This window comes from Oryza sativa, chromosome 4, assembly GCF_034140825.1.
Source record: "Oryza sativa Japonica Group chromosome 4, ASM3414082v1".
Classification (NCBI taxonomy): Eukaryota; Viridiplantae; Streptophyta; class Magnoliopsida; order Poales; family Poaceae; genus Oryza; species Oryza sativa.
Window position 1 is genome coordinate 19,109,927 of NC_089038.1, and position 21,047 is coordinate 19,130,973.

General features: G+C 41.6%; 2 protein-coding genes across 3 annotated transcripts; one reads left to right on the forward strand and one right to left on the reverse strand.

The window, feature by feature from the left end:
- Positions 1 to 2,164: 2,164 nt before the first annotated feature.
- Positions 2,165 to 3,329, reverse strand: LOC4335641 (uncharacterized). The gene has a single exon (XM_015779136.3). The coding sequence runs from the start codon at positions 3,112 to 3,114 to the stop codon at positions 2,509 to 2,511; it is 606 nt and encodes a 201-aa protein (XP_015634622.1). The 5' UTR covers positions 3,115 to 3,329; the 3' UTR covers positions 2,165 to 2,508.
- Positions 3,330 to 13,736: 10,407 nt separating this feature from the next.
- On the forward strand, positions 13,737 to 20,589 carry LOC4335642 (vacuolar protein-sorting-associated protein 11 homolog). 2 transcript variants are annotated; one of them, XM_026024881.2, is made up of 5 exons: positions 13,737 to 13,876; positions 16,087 to 16,260; positions 16,355 to 16,669; positions 17,403 to 19,181; positions 19,946 to 20,589. In XM_026024881.2, exons 1-5 carry the CDS (start codon positions 13,772 to 13,774, stop codon positions 20,300 to 20,302), a joined length of 2,730 nt encoding a protein of 909 aa, XP_025880666.1. In that variant the 5' UTR covers positions 13,737 to 13,771; the 3' UTR covers positions 20,303 to 20,589. The 2 variants fall into 2 exon arrangements, with proteins under 2 accessions (XP_025880666.1, XP_015636902.1); XM_015781416.3 differs by lacking the exon at positions 13,737 to 13,876 and adding an exon at positions 15,236 to 15,606.
- Positions 20,590 to 21,047: the final 458 nt, after the last annotated feature.

The window sequence follows — 21,047 nt, forward strand, 5'->3', positions numbered from 1 at the left end:
AAGACACTAAATCTGTAGTTTTATGAAACAAGTTATTAAATATGTAGTTTGTGATATATTGTGCAAAGTACCTGTAGTTTTGTGGTAAACAAAAACACTAAATATGTTGTCTTGTGAAACAAGTTCTTAAATCTGTAGTTTTGTGATAGATCGTGCAGAGTATATATAGTTTTACGATATTTACACTAGAATTAATTTTGTTGTTTTTTTTGTTTTTCAGGATTGACATTTAAGTCGCTAAGAACACATATATAAAAGTTTTTCACATAAATTTTTCCTATCGCTAATAAATGTTGCGGTTTATAATCAGCTACAGCGGAATGATGGGGGTTGAGTTTTCCATCTTAAAATAAAGCTATCTTTAGGTATGAATACAGGAAATATTCCAATCTGTATAATTTTCCTTATGCTCCGCCTTAATAGAATAGGCATGTAATCCTGCCAAGGTTTTTTTACATGTTCCATTAATCTAGTTTAGAATCGTATATGTAAATATTTTTCTTTCAATAGGAGTTTGCTGTTATAAGCTGTCCTCACCCCTGAAGCCTTGAATTGTTTGGCAGGCCGGTATTCCGGCCCATTAGATGTGGATGGGTTGAGATATGAATTAAAATGGGCCTATCCACAAATGTGCCGGGATTAAGGCCCACCAGTAGAATTGGAAGTAGTAAACTTTCTCAAAACCTGATTGAGCCACATAAGCTACAAATTAAACACCGTCCAATGCATGCAGCAAGTGATATAAACCGTTGGATTATATTCCTGTACTGCTGTACAAGCCAAAGATCAAGCAATACGGCTTCGGGAGCTGGCCTTCAAGAAGCTTCCAACAGAAAGCTCGCGAGCCGGGAAGCTCCACGAGACCACCACTGAACGCGCATAAATAAACTATCAAAGTGATCTCTAAAAAAAATTAAATATTACAAAACAATGGAAAGGAAAAAAAAGCCTAACATCTCAAAACAGTTTATATTATGGTTGTGACTATGATACATAATTTTATTCAAAATTAAACCTATAATATTTATGAACAGAGGAGTAACAGTAAAATTATACAACAGTAATTTCGCAAATTTAGCATAATCATTGTAAACTATTAATTTGCATGAAAAAAATATTTATTACATATCAAGATAAATTTAGCTATGTTATGCTTTCTTGCTAAATACGTTTTTTTAGCAAGTATCCAAGTATGTAATTTTTTTTTTGCTGAAATGAACAATGGATAGAATATAATAGGAAAATAAAGGGCTCCTACTACAACAATGTAGGTGGCCATTGGTGATTTGCGGAGCCATCGTTTCACTTATTCGCGGAATAAGTGAACCGATATATTTGCAAACGAAAAGGGTTTTGTGAATAAAACTTTTATATACGTGTTTTTAGTGATATAAAAGCAAAGGCTGAAAAATAAACTTCGATGAAAAAACCTTAAAATCAACTCAAAATTTAATGTTGAAAATTCAAATTTTGACTGATAAACATAAGCATAAGTGAAAAGATGAGCCCCTTTGGTGGCAAAACAGCAGCTAAGGCGGAAAAGTGGCAAAGCAGCAGCTAAGGCACAAACAAAAAAATAGACGATTATGGTTGAGTAAATAAGTAGAGGAAAACTATGACAGAGAAGTTGAATATGAACCCTAACCATATCTATTACACTAACTGACACATTTAATTGTTATGTATGAATTATTTAAAAAGTAATAAATAGTATGTTTCAAAACCACGAAATGCAGACACATTTTGTATAGAGGGGGTTAAAGTCGTGCAAATGCACGACTATCTATGCTAGTTAATAGTATGAGAGAAATTGATCGAGACAAATATAGTTTAGACTAGGGGTGAATACGGTATAGAAATTTCCCGACCGTACTTATACCGTTTCCGTAAAACTAATATAATAATAATATTTTTACCGATGGTTACCGTTTTTAAATTTTAGTTTTTTAAATTTCTGTCAACGTGGCATTGAAGTTGACACTAAATAGATAAATATTGAAGTTGACACTAAATAGATAAATTCATAAATATAGAAATTTTCCTACTGTTACCGTTCGTTTTCGAAAAAATAATAAAATAGTGATACCGTTTTCGACCATTTCCGACCGTTTACATCCCTAGTTTAGACTACATGGAACAGAAGTGAGATATAGACCCAACTGAATGTCAGGAATCTACAACTTTTTTATTTGTTTATTACTCAATAATTTCTTGGAAGCTTAACGATATACCTCCCCCTGATCAAAAGAACTAAAGAACAAGACAAGTAAATTATAAAGTACATGAGCAGCTGCTCCCTAATTAAGTAAAGTAGTGAACCCCTTCTACAAGAGAAGTATATATCTTTGTCACTTTATTCTCTCTACTTACATGCGTGCATGGATCAAAAGTCACCAAGTTGTGTGTGTAATTAATCAATTAATTAACCTTGGCTTAACGGTAAAAAAAAGGTTTTTTTTTCTTCACCATGCACAGTGAGCCAAAAAGTTTGGCGATCTGGGTATGAACTTAGGCGCTCCTCTCGAGCATCTCGCAGAACCTCTTGAAGGAGTCGAGCTTCTGGAGCTTGAGCTGCTTGTGGATGCGGCGGATGAACACGTCGGCGACGTGGTCGATCTCGTCCTCCAGCCGGAACTCGCCGCCTTCCCCTTCCTTGGCGTCGCGCACCAGGTCGATCACCGACCCCGGCGCGTTCACCAGCTCGTCGTCCTCGTCGTCTTCCTCCTGGAACAACGAGTGCGTCAGGTACTCGTCGCTGTCCTCCTCCTCCTCTTCCTCCTCGCCGGCGTGATCGTAGTAGCCGCGCTCCGTGAGGAAGCTCGGCGCGGTGTTGTACAGCACCACGGCCTTCTTGCTGCCGCCGCCGTCGTCGTCCTCCACTCCGGCGACGCCACCGTCGTTGGTGGTGTCCTGGGCGGCGGCGCCGCCCATGATGGCGTGGATCTTGTGGTTGATGGCGGTGGCGAGGAGCTTCCGGTTGCGGAGGACGCCGAAGATGAGCAGCCGCGTCTTCATGGCGCTCGTCTTGGCCCTCACCGCCGTCGACTTCGCCTTCACCACCGCCACGATCGTCGACACCATCTGCTTCAAGAACATGGACGCCTTGCTCCTCATCTTAGCTTGTTTTCAACTAACTAACTAATTATAAGCTCACACTCTAGCTAATTATAAGCTAGGTATAGCTAGCTTGTTAATTAACTAGAAAACCACAATGCAACTAGCAATGAACACACACAATTAGTGAAATAGAAAGGCTTTTGAGCTAGGTGTATGCAATTGTGTGTGAGCTAGTGATGAGTAGTAGTGCTTGGAATTGGATGGTTGGACATGGAGTTTGGAATGTGGGATAGCAAGGGTATTTATAGAGATGCAATAAGGTGGTGAGTGGTGACCAAGTGGGGTCTAGAAGTTTCAAGTTTCAAACATCACATGAAAGCTGGTTTACAATGCTAAGGAAACATCACATAAAAGGAGAGAGAGTGTGTGCATGTGGTAATATAACAAAGGCAGTGTGTAGCTAGCTGTCAGCAAGAAAGCAAAAGGTAACTCACTAAAGATGATTATTTGATGGGCATGCATGCAAAGTTGTAGAGACACACACAGAGAGAGATTATTGAGATTTTAAGGCAGAAAGAGAGTAAAAGTGATGGTGTATGTGTTGTGCTCTAACATTGTGTGTGTGGTGCAAATTAAGCCCCCAATTATGGGATTGATGTAAACAAGGCATTAAGCGTGCGTGCGTGTGCGCAATATTTGTCGATGTGGTTATTGATGATTTTGGTCATGTGTTGGGATCGCTTTAGTTCCCATGTTTGTGCTTTCGATTTTTTTTCGGTGATGTGCATGTTAGCCTGTCCTTTTTTTGATATCGTACTCTGGTACTGTATATGTACAGCATGATGTTAATAATCTGTGTGTGGGTTTGTGCGCTTATTTCCATATCTATAAGCAGTTGTGCGCTCGTTATCAATTAAGGTGCTTTGTACAATTGTGTGCTGGCTAGCTAGCTGCTGCTACTTTATCATGCATTTTCATAGAGATATCTCTTGTACTTCTTTTTGCTTTTAGAAATTCTAACATTTACCATCAATATCTAGAAATTTAATTATATAGTTTAACAAATTATGAAAGTAAAATATTTACGATGAATCTAAAACATAAACTTATGATGTTAAACTATATAAAATTTATAGAAAATGTTGTTTATAGTTAAAAATATTTGATTTATTACAAAGCTGAAACGATGAGTAATTTAAAAAGAGGGAGTACTTTTCCTTTTTTCTTTGATGTTTTAAACATCTAACTGCACCAAGGCTAAAGATATTTTGCTCTAATACCATATTGTTGAGTTATGTACGCAGCCAATTCGCCGAAAACCTTAAATATGGTGAAGGAGAAAGCTAAGGGCAGCAGTACAGTTGGAACAGATGGTTTTTAATTATGAGAATTTTATATGATTGAAACAAATTCCCTAAAGATCCTGTAAAATTTATGAGCAGTTATAATCCTACAGATAATCGTTAATATCTCTAGTCATTCAGAGGTATTTATAAGGATATGGTGTGATGATGTACGTGTGTGCATTCATAGAGACGAGTATGCGTGCATTGTAATCAAGCGTCTGCGTGTGTTCGTACGATGTTTTTTTTTCAGAAAAAAAAAAACCCTGAGCTGCGCAAATTTCATCGTACGTGCTCTTGCTCGTACTGTTCATGGCTACAGAGGATTGCGATTTGCAAGGGCAAGAAGTGACATGATTCGGACTCCCTAACTGCCTGGGACGCACTGTTTATGAGAAAAGCTAAGCTTAGCCTTCGTCGCTAAGCTTCCCTGTTGCTACGACCATGCACAATGCAAGCAGCTGGCTGGCCGGCCCGGCCGGCCGTAAAGTTCACCGATCGAGAGTGCGTGCGCGCGAGCGTATAGGCGCGTGGTTGGCTGGAAAGTTTGCATGCAGGCCGGCGACGATCTGAGGAGCACTTAAGGTATGCATATACCACAACCTACTATAGCTAGCCACCCGGCTGCAGGAACGAATAATTTTGGACTCTTGTGTTGTGCGTGTAGTTGCGTGCTGTCCACCGACTATTTTATATTATTAGGCTTAATCGAATTCATGTCAGTGTAGATGTGCTGATTTATGAAACTACTATTATATTATTCACGATATCAGTTAGCTGATGCTGATTTTGTAAAATTAGAACCTTGCTAGCAATGTCATGTTTTCTATCTTCTTCCTTCTTTTCTTTTCTTCTTCTCCCTATCAACGAACTCCGGAACGGCCGGCCAATGACCTCCAGGGTGGCAGGCCAACGTTGGATACAGGGACGTAGCAGCCCTATCAGCTCCCGCTCTGTCGCCACCCACCACTCAAGCTCACTGCTCCACCGCCACCCACCACTCAAGCTTACTGCTCCACCGCCACCCACCCAGAGCTTCTCCTGATGGCCCCACCAACTCCCAACACCAAAGAGGACGGGGCTCGCCAGATCAGGTCACGCCCTCCCTGTTGTCATAACCTCCGCCCATCCTTATCACATTATAGTCTTCACAACTGCCGCGGTGTCGAGGCGAGAGGATGAGGAGCCTCGAGCCCATAGCTTGTGCCGCCGTCGTCCGACCCTCTTACGAGGTATGGCCCCTGAACTCGCAAACGTCGACATTGAGGGGTCAGTTCCTTATAGTCGGCTTGCACCCACTCGTTATCTTGGTTTCAACCCCACCGTTACCGATCTCCTCTTCTTCGGCACCTCCTAAATCCGCATCCCCGACCGCTCTGATGCCTTCCAGGCAGCGGCGATCAAGGCGGTGATGGATGTTCGCTGGCTGCCTCCTTTGTATCGACAGGAATGGAGGGATGCGGCTTTTTCGGGAGCTCATCAACTGGCCTCCTCGCAGCCCCTGCAACGTCTGTAACAACCAGCAAAACAGGGGCTACAGCTATTAAAAAGCAGTTACGTGTAATATATAGCATTTGCTCAGACCGCTGCAGTATGCAGACTAAATTATCTTAGTACTATAAATCTGGATAAAAACGTATTAGAATATATTATACCTTATACGTATTAAAATATATCATACCTTATACAAGATTAATTTATTCTGAGGGCCGTTTATGGCCGCTTTCCGTGACAGCCGCACTCGCAAGAGGCGCATCGATCTCCTGTGCTTCCGTACCATTGTCCCAGTCTGTACTCTGTAGCTACAGGCACTGCAACTCAGCCAAGGGAACAAAGGCAATTGAGTTGGTCAGGTGTACCGGTCAGTAGTACGCACCACACGCACGTACCAGCTTTAGCAAAAATAAAGGAGATCACCGAAGGATCGAGCTAACAGATCATCGCCTAACCTTTAGCCAGTCCAGCCCATGGTATTCATTCGTTCGATTTATTCCTTGCTTAATTGGCTATCCATACTGACCATACATGTGTTTGTAGAGTATATATAGCAGCCAGCTTATGGCCGGCGTCGCTTGATGACACGCTTAATTGTTACTCCCTCCGTCCCTAAATAACGCCGTTGACTTTTTTAAACATGTTTGACCGTTCATCTTATTCAAATAATTTAAGTAATTATTAATTATTTTCTTATCATTTGATTCATTGTTAAATATACTTTTATGTAAACATATAGTTTTACATATTTCACAAAAGTTTTTGAATAAGATGAACGATCAAACATGTTTAAAAAAGTCAACGGCGTCAAATATGTAGGGACGGAGGGAGTGGTATATATGTATATCAAAGAAAGCTTAAGAGTTTGTTCAATGGTAGAGACGACTATGGTCTCTTAAACAATGCTATAAGATTATTTAGAGACCATGTCTTTACAATAGTTAAGACGATAAAAACTCTAATCATTATCTCAAAAAATATTCCTTTTCTTAATATTCTTTCCATTTTTTTACCCTCATGCAACCATATTTCTATATTATAGTGATCAAGAGCGGATGAGGCTAATGGGTGGGTGATCGCTGGAAGCGATCAACCCGCCCCTCCCCCTATACTCCTTTCCCTTCTTTCCTTTCATCATAAAATTCAAAAAAAACACAAAGTTAGTAAATAAAATTAGAAAAAAAAATCTAATACTCTCATTTATGTGCATAGACTTTATACCGTAAACTTTGCACACATAAACTTTATGTATAGAAATTATTTTTATATAAAATATTTGAATCCGAATTTGAATTTGAATTGGGTATATAAACTTTTGACTTATAAACATTCGCTCTACAAACTTTAGGTGGATAAACTTTAGATGTGTAAACTTTAGGTGTATAAACTTACTAAAAGAGGAAAATATAAAATATTTGAATTCAAATTTGAATTTGAATCGGGTATATAAACTTTTGACTTATAAACATTCGCTTTACAAACTTTAGGTGGATAAATTTTAGATGTGTAAACTTTAGGCGTATAAACTTACTTTGAGAGAAAAAGAAAAAAAAACCAATCGCCTAGAACGATCGTTCACCCATTAGAAATCTCGATTAAGAGCCGTTGTTATGTATAACAACGATGTTTGTCTCTTCCTCTTTCTCTTTCTTCCATGTCAACAGACAACAGGTATTCCTAATTAGCAATGCAAAGAATTAAACCACTGTTGATAACCATCGTACATACCCTAATAAAGGTGGTCTCCTGTCTACACGTGCGTGCAAGCGGCTTTAGCCTTTAGCTTGGTTCTTTTGGAAGTTTTCAGCGGCCAAACCAGCGTACGAATAGGTGCGGCCGGGCGGGGCCGGTCAAGCAAAACCAAAAGCTTGTGCGATCGACCGCCGTCGCCCGTCGCGCCAACTCGCATCACTTGCGTGCGTGCTTTCGTACGTACGGCTCAAACTTTGTTGTTACAGACGGCTCAATAAATAAATAAATTCTCCAGCTATGTGTCCCACAATTACTCGAAAACTACATGCTCGTTTCGTCTTCAAATATAATTTGTATATAATTATACTGTAATTGCTATGTAACTAACTTAGGTGTAATTTTAGTTTTAAGAGTAAATTTCATATCGGACCACTATTTTTTATCTAAATTGTAACTTGGACTAGAGATAGGACTAAGTTTTCACTTTGGACCAGGGAAGTCTATATTAATGTTTCACTTTGGGCCAGTTCTTCCACTGCCGCTGTTCTCAACAACTCCTGCCGACGCACGCTTGATCTATCCTGCCTCATCTCCATTTATTCTAGATGCTCTAGACAAACTTGAGGTGGAGAGAGGAGAGGCTGGATGAGAAGACTAAGCACGCTCAAACTCTACTAGCGCTGCAGCCACGCTCGACCTCCGCTGAGGGCTGCGACACTCCCGATTTGCAATTTGAAGGAAATAATTAAGTCCAAGACAATTGGAGGAGAGCTGATAATGCAGTGGTTGTCCTGCACCATTCTCATGCCATATGCATGCATTGATTCAATTATTCAATCTCGTTGTTCTTCGTCTTGTGCGCTCCTGGCACTTCTGCAGGCCGCAGCCGGCCGTGTAACAGGAGTTGGAGTGGGCCCGAGAGGGCTAGCTGGCCGGCTGCTATTTGCTTCTACTGGCTGAAGAGACAAGCTCACCGGTATGGATAGACTTGGGCTCAGGGAGTTTTGAGGAGGAAGAAGGAGAAAGATCTACTGGAATGTGGGCCACCGGTACAAGGTGCAAAATTGGTAACAATACCTAGTTCTAGTTAAAAAGGCTTACTTATGCCTGGTATACTTTGTAACATATGTAACTAAACCTAGTCCAAAGTGGAATTCACTCTAGTTTTAATTCTATAAACTGTCTGATTGCTCACTTTGTTAAGAAGTGATGTGTGTGATCATGGTCTTGGGATCGAATCCCCACACTTGTGGTTGCTGTGTTTCTATTTCTCCATACAACTAGCACGGATCTTAACACAAGATCAATGGACTAGAAATCGAAATATATTTAGAGAAAAAACTGTTGATAGATTTGTAGCTTTTCCAGTAAATTAATACTCTTGTTATTGACGACAGAGATAGGAGAGAGACGAGTTGGCATTGATTACTACTGAGCATAGTTGGCATTGATTACTGAACCGTGATAAATTGGTCTTGGTCGGACTGGCCTAGACATCTGAATTGTTTAAATAAGCCGGAAGAAGGCCCATTTAACTCGAATGCTCGAAATAACTAGATATTTAGGCAAAAATCACCAACAAAAGGGGGAATGGTGGGGAGTTGAACTCAAGTGGGTGGGTTGGAAGTTGACTCCTGTAGCGATCCAAGCATTGGGTTGTTAGTGCTGATATGGAAATATAAAGCATTTGTAATCCCTCCGACTCATAATATAATGTATTTTGGAGAGATGTGACATTACCCAGTTGACGGAGCGTGGGGCTCCTCACCGGGAGACCGCGCAGGCCCCCCTTTGCCGGTTCGGCCGGGGGCGCTAAGTGAGGTTCTTCACCCTCGATCTGTGGAATGTTCGCGAGAGAGCAAATGCACAAGACACGGGCGATGTAGACAGGTTCGGGCCGCTGAGAAGCGTAATACCCTACTCCTGTGTTCTGGTGGATCTGTGTGTGAAGGAGTTACAGAGAGCCGGAGAGCAAGAGAGTTCAGGCTCTAGAACCCCTCTTCCTCTTTCTCTCCTCTACGAGTTCAGGTATCCTCAGTGTCGTCTGAGAGTCCCCCTTCTTCGGTGGGCAAGGTCCTCCTTTTATATCTCAAGGGGATACCACATGCACCACTTCTACCTACTCTTCTTTTGGGTGGGGACCCACCCTATCTTGACCAAGACTTGGCTCGCGCCTTCGCCTGGAAGCTAAATCACAACTTGTCCTTGAGTGAGGCCCAGCGCCGTCACTCGCCTGACATAGGGGATAACCCTGTCATTCCTTCATTAATGGGTGGAGATTTGCAATGGCCGCTGTCCGAATGACCCTCCGATGGGATGGGTCATATCTACCTCCACTCCGCCGGAAGCAGATGCAACGTGGGAACACGGTTGTCTGCCGATGACGTGACCGGCGTCAGACCAGTCACAGACCGGTCATTCTTGTTCACCGCGCGTCAGTTTAGCATGCCGCACGTCTGCCCTTCTTCATACAATGACTTCCTTGCCATGGTTGCGATGAAGCCTGGAATGAATCTGGCCGGGACTGACACACCAACTCCAGGAGTTAGCACGCCGGCTCCGGCTAGGGACGAGTGCCTGGAGGCTCTCATCATTCCGACGGGACGGGGCAAGGCGTGTGACAGGCTGCCTGTTGCCACCTAACCCGCGATCTGACCGGTCTGTGACCGGTCACACACTGCGACCGGTCACGGACCGGATAAGCGTGCGCTGCGCTGCATTAAATGCGGCGTGGCGCGCTCGTCCAACCCGCAATAAATGCGGTTAGGTGAGCCCCGCTGTGCTCACCTAACCCATACACGTGGCGCCAAAATCACGGGGGGTCGGGGCGCCCCAGCCCTCGGGGCCGAAACAGGGGCGGCCTGACCCCTAGGGGAGACAGAGGGAGGGGTGGCCACATCATCCTCGGGCCCGACCCCCCCGAGGGGGTCAGGCCACGTGGGTGACCGCGGCTACCCAAGCCTCTAGTCACGATACCCTCGCCCCCATGTCACCAACACCAGTACTACAAATCTAGACAGTCTCTTTGTCCAGATTCGTAATACTAGGAAGTATCATATCCCTTCTAAATCTCTTATATTTTGGTACGGATGGAGTATCAATTAGCCATCGATCTAACCATCGGACCGGTGAACAGGAGGTTGACTGGGTCACTCACTGGTCCGGTCTTTTCAACTATGCTACTGAAGTGGCAGACTCAGGTCCCAGGCCACTCATGTTATTTAACCTTTTGTGTATATATGGTGATCCTACTCATCATAGTTCTAGCAGAATTTGGCAGGAGATTAGTAGTTTTGTTAATCAAAGTAATCACCGTGCTACTATTTGTATGGGTGACCTGAATGACATTATGAACCCTTGGGAGAAGTATGGTAATGCTCTCCCTGATCTTAATCGTATCTCCATGTTTTGTAATCATCTGAGAAATGTGGGCTTGATGGATATGGGTTATAATGGCCCTGCTTACACTTGAACTAATAAAAGGTCAGGTAGAGATCTTATTTATGAAAGACTAGATAGATGCCTGGCTAATGTTGAATGGTGTGCTAATTTTCCTAATACTACTATTTATCATCTCCCTTTCATTTATGGTGATCATGCTCTTATTTTGATTTTACTTAATCCTTCTCACAGAAAACCAAAAAATTCATTTAAGTTTGAGAATTGGTGGCTAACTGAGAATGACTTTCATGACTTTGCCAAAAATAGCTGGGACAAAATTAATGGTTCTTTTGTTTTAAAAGCGTAGAAATTAGGTCTCAATCTCTTATCTTGGAGCAAAAAGAAGAAACCTCTTCAACAGCAAATTGCTACTTCCTCCGTTTCATATTATAAGACTTTCTAGCATTACCCACATTCATATATATGTTAATGAATCTAAGCACACATACGTCTAGATTCATTAATATCTATATGAATATGAGCAATGCTAGAAAGTCTTATAACCTGAAACGGAGGTAGTAACACTGAACAAGAAATCCTAGACATTTAGTCTTCCAATGACAGACATCAGCAGGTGGAGAAGGAGAAAGAGCTAGTTGCCAAACACGACTCTCTCCTACAGAAGCTCTCTGATCATCATAGGCAAAGAGCCAAGAAGCATTGGGTCAAGGATGGAGACAGAAACACCTCATTTTTTCATCAAGCCGCCATCAAGAGAAGAAGGAAAAATAGAATCACTTCTATCATGTCTAATAATCATTTGGTTACTAACCCTGATGACATTGCTAATGTTTTCATTGATTATTTCACTGATCTCTTTTGTTCAGACAGAACTAACAGGCCGAGTACATATTCTTCGGGTAATGATGACCCAGCCCAAATGGACTGGCAATGCCCGGACTAACAGGAAGTTTGGCAAATCATCAGAAACATGAAGAGCAATGCCTCTCCTGAGCCTGATGGGATGAATGTAGCCTTCTTCAAGGCGGCGTGGGGATGGATAAAAGATGACGTCATGAAGCTCGTTGAAGACTTCTATAACACAGGTAATCTTCCCAAAGAACTGAACAAAACCAATATTGTCCTCATTCCTAAGAAAAACAGGCCAGCTAACCCTGCAGATTTCAAGTCCATTAGTCTTTGTAATGTGATGTACAAAATCATTGCCAAATCCATTGCAAACATAATCAAAGGTAAACTTCCTGACCTAATCTTTAACTCTTAGCATGCCTTCATTCCTGGGAGAAGAATTGCAAATAACATTATTATTGCCCAGGAAATTGTTCATTCCTTTGGTCTTAACTCTTTCAAAAACAAAGGTTTTCTGCTGAAAATTGATCTCTCCAAAGCTTTTGATAGATTGGAATGGGATTTCATTGCTTCTGCTATGAAAAAGAAGGGCTTTCACTCTAATTTCATCAATTTGGTTCAGGGTTGCATCAGCTCCTCTTCCTTTTATGTGACCTTTAATGGTCAATCTTATGATGCTTTCAATGCTAATAGAGGTGTTAGACAGGGTTGTCCTCTTTCTCCTTATCTGTTCGTGTTGGCTCTTAATGAGCTTTCTGATCAGCTTAATGAGGATCTCCTTAATAATCAGATGAAAGGCATTAAACTTAGCCCTCAGGGGCCGGCCATTCACTCTCTCCTTTATGCAGATGATTTAATCATTACAGGTGAAGCTACTGAGATCGAAGCAAGAAAAATCAAAGAAATCATTGAGGATTTTTGCAACAAATCAGGCCAAACTCCCAACTGGAGTAAATCTGCCATCCTTTTCAGCAAATCCACTCCTCTTTACATCCAGAATTCCATCAAAACCATCTTCCATGTTGCTTCTGTTGATTCCAATACCAAACATTTGGGCCATCCCCTCTTTGTCACTAATAGAACAAAAATTTTTGTCTACCAATTCATTGTGGATAAATTCAAAGCCAAGCTTACTAATCTAAAGGCTAACAAACTTTCCCATGCTGGTAGGCTTACCTTAATCAAAACTGTTTTTGCCTCCCTTCCTGTTTATTACATGGCTACCACCCTCCTTCCCAAAAAGATCATTGCCAAACTCACTTCTATCATCAGAATCTTCTGGTGGACAGGAGTGAGGGAGGGTCAGGACAAGAAGCCTCTCTGCCTTAAATCCTGGTCTGATATTTGCAAACCTGTTCAGGATGGTGGTTTAGGTATAAGAGATATTCAGATGGCGAACAGGAGCCTGATTCTAAATGCTGCCTGGAGACTAGTCAGTAAGCTTGATGAGCCGGTATCTCAAATCCTGAAAGGTAAATATTTCCCAAATACTTCCTTCTGGAGAGCCTCTAAGAATTCTCCCAAATCTATCTTTTGGAGCTCGATTCTGAATCTCAGGAAAACTCTCAAGGATTCTGTGTCTTGGCAGTTAGCTGATGGAAGTGTGTCTGTTTGGAGCTAACCTTGGTGTGATCTAAATGCTGATATCCATGATTTCTTAAAACTAGACTCTATGCAAGTTCAATTGCCTAATAATGTTGCAGATCTCTGGACATAAGACAAATGCTAGGATATACAGAAGTTGAACTCCGTCTTTGAGCAACAGGTAGTCAACAAAATTTTGCAGGTACCAATTATCCAAGATAATATAGCAGACAGGCTTTGCTGGAAATTCACATCTAACGGAGAATGTAATTCAAAAAGTGCATATAAAGAAATCTGGAAGAGAGAAGCTCCTCAAGATGCCTAGGTAAGTGAACAAGTTAAAAACGATTATGAAACAGGTAAGAAAAGATAAATGTATGGCTCCAAAAATCAAAATCTTTACCTGGAGACTGCTGATGGGAGCCTTGCCTACTGCAACCAGGCTAAATTTCAGGGTTAGTGAAATCTCTCCGAATTGCTTCCGTTGTGGTATGCCTGAAAATGATTTTCATCTTTTCTTCGGCTGCCCTTTTAGCAAGATCACTTGGATGATTTCTGACATTAATCTCCGCACTGATATTTTCTCTGATAATGTTTCTATGGCTCACATAATTGCTTACATTTCCAATAACTGTTCTAACAAAGCCACTTTAAATAGAATCTTCACAATCATGTGGCAGATTTGGAAGGCTAGAAATGATCTCAAGTTTTAGGGTAAAATTCAGGAGCCATCTCAAGTTTGTTTTGCAGCAGAGGCAATGATCAGCTTCCTACATTGAGCAACCTCATTTGCAGGATGATGATATGGAGCAATCTTCATCGGAGAGAGGAATGGAAAAGTTGCTGGAAGGAAATAGATGTTATATAGATGCTTCTTGGGATGATAACAAAATAGGCATTGGAATCTTCTTCCATTTGCCTAACACTCACAATGCTCTTTTTATCAAAGCTTATAGTCATTTGGCAGAATCCCCTTTGCAATCTGAACTGCTAGCCTTGCAGCTAGCCATGGAAATTGCCTTGATTCTGAACTTTGCAGATACAGTCTTCCTTACTAATTGCTCAACTCTTGCGGACACGGCTAGGAAAAAGAACTTTCAAGAGGATCCAGGACATTGGATTCTACTGCCCATTTGGAGTCAAATCCAAGCTTTCTTGCCGGATCATTAAGAGTCCATTGGATTCCAAGACAACTTAATAAGCTAGCTGATAAACTTGCTAAAGATGCTAGGGGATGTTCTTCCTCCTCTCCTGCTTTTAATTGTCAAAATATTTCCCACATCGCTTAGAGCAAGTTTAATAGTACCGCCCACTACTAGCTCCAATTGATCTATAGCCAATCTAATAGCCAATTCATACAATAGTTGCTTACTATACTATTAATATATGGTCCCACCTGTCATACACACAGTGTGTATTGGAGTCCGTGCTGCAGCTGGCTATAGATTTGTAGCCTGCTGCTCTTCTCTCTTATCGTTTATCTCATTAAAATATATTTATACCTGGCTAATAGCCTACTATTGTACCTGCTCTTATCCTTCGCATCAATGTTTTGCTTCTATGCTGCGATCCAGCCTAAGGGAAAGAAATTGTACAATCAACCATGCACTCTGCTTTTGCTGCCATTCATCGCTGAGAATGGCCTAACATTTTTTCTTACTAGGCCCATCCATCCATATACCACGCCCGGATAGACATAATTTTTAGCCCACCCAACTAGGCCCAACTATATGGACCATATATTTGGGCCGGTTTGGGCCCAGTCTGCGAACAGGTGGAGTTCACTTCGAGGATTTCGCGTCCGATCCGAATCCAGTCCGATCCAATCCAATCCGACCCAGCGATCGAGCCGCACGCCCCTCCTCCGCCGGTCGCCGCCGCCGCCGCAGCGATCCCTCGCCGGAGAAAGGCCTTCCGCCCTCCCTCCGGCGGGCTCCCCCTCTCTCTCTCTGCTCGGGCAGCGGGGATGTACCAGTGGCGCAAGTTCGAGTTCTTCGAGGAGAAGGCGGCCGGGCGGGGCGTGCCCGGCGAGATCGCCTCCCGCGTCAGCTGCTGCTCCGGCGGCCGCGGCCGCGTCGCCGTCGGCTGCGACGACGGCACGGTGGGGCTCCTTGACCGCGGGTTCCGCCTCTCCTACGGCTTCCAGGCCTACGCCTCCTCCGTCCTCTTCCTCCAGCAGCTCAAGGTACTGGGATAGTGGGATCCCTTTCAGGATTCAATTCTCCGGTAGATTTGCTTCCGGTGTTGTCTATCGTGCTGGATCCTGTATAGTTAGGGGGTAAAAGAAGCCATTGATATGTAATCGATCACTAATTTTGACTTGTGAGTAGCGGGCGCACTCTCCTACGACCCTGAACAATGCGAGACATTTTTGTATACAATTTGCAAGTAACTTGTTGAATCATTTGGTTCTCTGAGGCTTAGGGTCAGGGTTTGAAGAATAAAATTTCGGTTGCTGATAGTTTTGCAAGTACCATTAGTTGTTTCTTTTAGTCTTAATGTCTTATAGACAAAATGGCTTTCTTTTCTTTTCTCACTAATATGCCTGCTAAATATGTACTGGTTGTTAGTATTATTTTTAATGCCTTCTTGTGTATTGCATTTACTAATTGCATTGTTTTATCATGATAATAGAAGCTAACTGTGGTATTTAACAACTGAGCAGCAAAGGAATGTTCTTATCACGGTTGGCGATGATGATCAGCCATCTTCACTATCGTCAGCAATCTGTCTAAAAGTTTTCGATCTTGATAAAGTACAAGAAGAAGGTTCAAGTACAACAAGTCCTTTCTGTGTTCAAATTTTGCGCATCTTCACTAAGCAATTTCCTCAGGCAAAGGTAAATTCTCCTGCGAAATTTTGTGTCTATGTTATGTACTTAACATCCTTTTTCTAGCTCTAATCTAATTATCATGTATTGCGGACCATTTCAGATTACATCTTTTGTGGTTCTAGAAGAAGCACCTCCTATACTGCTAATTGCGATTGGACTGGACAATGGTTCCATTTATTGCATCAAAGGTGACATCGCACGTGAGCGTATCACGCGATTCATGTTGCAAGTCGAGGATGGCACCAGTTTACCTATTACTGGTCTTGGTTTCCGAGTTGAGGGGCAAGCACACCAGTTATTTGCTGTAACTCCTAGTTCAATAACCTTGTTTAGCTTGCATGATCATCCACCGAGGAGGCAAACGCTTGATCAGATTGGTTGTGAGACCAATGCTGTGGCGATGAGTGACCGCATGGTAAGGATGTCATCTTCTGTTTTTGTTCATGTTTGTCTGTCGTTCCCCTCTAATCATATAGTTATACACATGTTGTTCAAAATCTGCTTGCAACTCTCTCTGATTTAGGGCTTGTTTGGTAATCTGACCCAACTTACCCATGATATTTGTGTAGTTTTCTGATAAGCTAATGTGTTCCTGGAAAAATATGGGATCCTCAGCCTCACATTTGCTGCAAAAAATTGCATGCGAATTGTGGTGACTGACTAACCATACACTTGCCACCATCCCCTATGTTATATGGAAGTTATGTATGTATCTCTTCTCATCACAGACTGACAGCCTTAAGTAAAGTCAAGGCAAAGGCACATACACTAATCATACTAAAGTAAAATTAGTCTGACCAAGTTTAACTAAGGGATAGATGCAGCTAACTTAGCTCTGCGGCTAACCAAAATCAATATGTAGCTTGACTCTTGTGACGCAAAGTCTAGATCCCTTTGTGACTGCCTGTTTTCCCTGCCTTGTGGCTGCTCGAAACCACCTCAGTGTACAATTGTGAAATAATGCATAGGAAAATTGGCACTAACCATGTAAACCCATAATAGATTATAGTTTATTGCAAGCTAGCTACAAGACATGGGTCTCTCCACATGCATTTGATTATTGCATTCATGCCTGTGCTGTTCCCAGTACATTTTTCACTAGGATCTTGGTGAAATGCAATCCTTATGTCCATCTATCGTCTATACAGGATCTGATTATTGGTAGACCTGAAGCTGTGTATTTCTATGAAATTGATGGTAGAGGTCCTTGCTGGGCCTTTGATGGTGAGAAAAAGTTTGTTGGATGGTTTCGGGGCTATTTACTATGCATTATTGAAGATCAGAGGAGCCGGAAGAATACTCTTAATGTATATGATCTTAAGAATCGGTTGATTGCACATAGCATGCCAGTGGGGGATGTTTCACACTTGGTCTCTGAGTGGGGATATATTATTCTGATAATGAGCGATAAAAAGATTCTTTGCATTGGAGAGAAAGATATGGAGAGTAAGCTTGATATGTTGTTTAAGAAAAATCTGTATACAGTCGCAATCAATCTTGTACAAAGTCAACAGGCCGATCCTGCTTCAACTGCTGAGGTTCTAAGGAAGTATGGTGACCATCTCTATGGAAAACAGGAATATGATGAGGCCATGTCCCAATATATCCACACCATTGGCCATCTTGAACCATCATATGTTATACAGAAGTTCCTTGATGCAAAACGCATCTACAATCTCACAAACTATTTAGAGAAGTTACATGATCGAGGGTTAGCATCCAAAGACCACACCACCCTTCTGTTGAATTGCTATACTAAACTGAAAGATGTGGAGAAGCTTAACCATTTCATCAAAGATGAAGATGGGGTAGGTGAAATCAAGTTTGATGTGGAAACTGCCATAAGAGTATGTCGTGCAGCTGGATATCATGAGCATGCTATGTTTGTTGCCAAAAAGGCTGGGAGGCATGAGTTGTATTTGAAAATTTTACTGGAGGATCTTGGTAGATATGATGAGGCACTGCAGTATATATCTAGCCTTGAGGCGAATCAAGCAGGTCTTACTGTAAAAGAGTATGGGAAAATTCTTGTGGAGCATAGACCTGCTGAAACAGTTGAAATACTGTTGAGACTCTGTACAGATGGTGGAGATCCTATGACAAGAAGAGGTTCAAATAGCATGCATTTGCTTATGATACCTTCTCCAATGGACTTTGTAAACATATTTGTACACAGCCCGAAACATCTCATGGAATTTCTAGAGAATTATACCAAAGCAGTAAAGGACTCACCTGCTCAAACAGAAATTCATAACACCCTTCTGGAGTTATATATATCAAAAGATTTAAGTTTCCCTTCTATGTCACAAGAAAATGGCTTTGAGGAGCAGAATAGTAAGGAAAGAAAAGGTAAAGAAGTTGCAAATGGCTATAAATCTGGCCCAAGGGAGAAAGGAAATCTGGGAAAGGAAGATATGAATGTCGCAAAGGATATTGTTGATAGGCAAAGGAAAGGGCTTGCATTGCTCAAGTCTGCATGGACATCTGAGATGGATGATCCTCTGTATGATGTTGATCTTGCTCTTATCATCTGTAATGCAAATGCATTCAAAGATGGGCTATTGTTTCTGTATGAGAAACTAAAACTATTCAAAGAAGTTATTAGTTGCTACAAGCAAGCTCATGATCACGAGGGTCTAATTGCCTGCTGTAAGAAGCTAGGAGATTCATCTCAAGGTGGGGATCCATCTCTTTGGGGTGATCTGTTGAAATATTTTAGTGAGCTTGGGGAAGATTGCTCTAAAGAGGTCAAGGAGGTATTGACCTATATTGAAAAGGAGGATGTTTTGCCTCCTATTGTTGTGCTAGAGACATTGTCGAAAAACCCATGCTTGACACTGTCAGTTGTCAAGGATTACATTGCCCGCAAACTTGAGCAAGAATCAAAGCTAATCGAAGAAGATAGGAAATCTATTGACAAGTACCAGGTTGGCAATTTAACTGTGCTACCTTTTTCCTTGCAGCTTTTACAATAGTTGGGAGAAGGAATTGGTATCCATTAATAGTTTAGTTTGCTGCAACATAAGATTGAAAAGCCTTCCTCTATTGGTGCTAGATACAATACAAAACATGTTCAAGCCAAAAATACAAATATTAGAGGATTTTTTGTTCATATATTTCACTAAAATATGTTTGAGCTGTCATACTTGATATAGTCATTAAATTATTTTCATACAGTTTTGTACTCTGTATAGTCAATGTCCTAAACTTTGTAGTTAGATGTGGCTGTTGCACAGCTATTGGCATGTGGTCTCACAAGGTGCCTTTCCATGTGATGAACCTTTGTATGGATATACTTAAACACTAGATTTCAGTTGAAATGTGTTTCAGGACAAATTTGTTTTAATTTACTGAGTTCAGCAATTTGTTTTGCATCACACATTCCATGTGTATGTTGTCTCTCAGTTAGTCAGTTTGATGACCTTAGAATTTATTTAATCATGCAGTGTAGCATGATTAACCAGCTGTTTGAGTGTTGATACACACTTTGCACCACGGGTTACTTTTTGTGTGTAATATATATTTGAGTTGACATAATTACCATGATAAATAATTTGTTAGCGCTTAACAATGATGAGTGCCATCCTTTATTTGGAAAGATGACAGAAAACGTTACTAAATCCCAGCAACAACCTACATAGAAACGATAACAAATAGATAACGATTGATAACATCTTTTTTGTTTATACAGGATGAGACAGAACTGATGAAAAGGGAGATAGAAGACCTCAAGACAAACGCAAAGGTCTTTCAGCTTAGCAAGTGTACGACGTGCACCTTTACGCTTGACCTTCCTGCGGTCCACTTCATGTGCATGCACTCCTTCCACCTTCGCTGCCTTGGGGACAATGAGAAAGAATGCCCAGAATGTGCTCCCGAATATAGATCTGTCATGGAGGCAAAGCAGAAGCTAGAACATAACGCTAGAGACCATGATCTCTTCTTCAGGCAGCTGAGGGGTTCAAAGGATGGCTTCTCTGTCGTCGCAGACTATTTTAGCAAGGGCATTGTGAGTAAAACAGCCATTCCTCCTGAAAATGGCCGATAAGGAGTGGAAGAAAACCAGCTCTATTACTCCCCATGTACAGGATTTGACGATGTTTTATCTCCTTTCCCATGGTGTTTTGTCATCATGTGAGTTTCAGGGTCCATCACACAGCATGTGCAGGCCTTTAATAGCGAGTTCCTCTAGTGTACCAACTTATGTATGCTTTCTGGCCTATTTTTTGTGGCCGTGCTATGGAGTTCTGTTGTGCTTGACATTGTAAATCCTTCTGTTGGCAAACGCTGCCTAGTTTTTGGCATTTAGTTTTGATGGAAGAAGATTCACGGCCATCATGTTTGAGTTCGACACTTTGATTACTCTCGACACAGTAATTTCTTTTTCCTGTAATTGTTTTCATTGTCAGGTTACCATGGTAATGGTATTTCTCCTTGCTGTTCTTGCAATAATACGCAATTGAGAGTACTTATCTTGTAGAAGTACGTACTATCTCATATCATTGTCTTTTTGAAACCGTTGGTGTTGTCCACTAGCAAAACTGATGTAGAATACGGCATGAAAGTATAGTATGTATGATTGGAAGTACGCCTGTCGAAGAGTCTTGTCTGTGGGCGTTATTTGTCCAAACCAGCAACAGGGGAATTCGTTGTTTTTCTTGCGTGCATGATTCATCTGAACCTCCAGCAAAAAAAGAAGGCCTCAACTACTGCTGGTCCCATAGAACATGGAGATGTCCCCGTTGGAATGAATGAGAAATAGAGGCATATTATATAAAATAGTTCGAAGAACC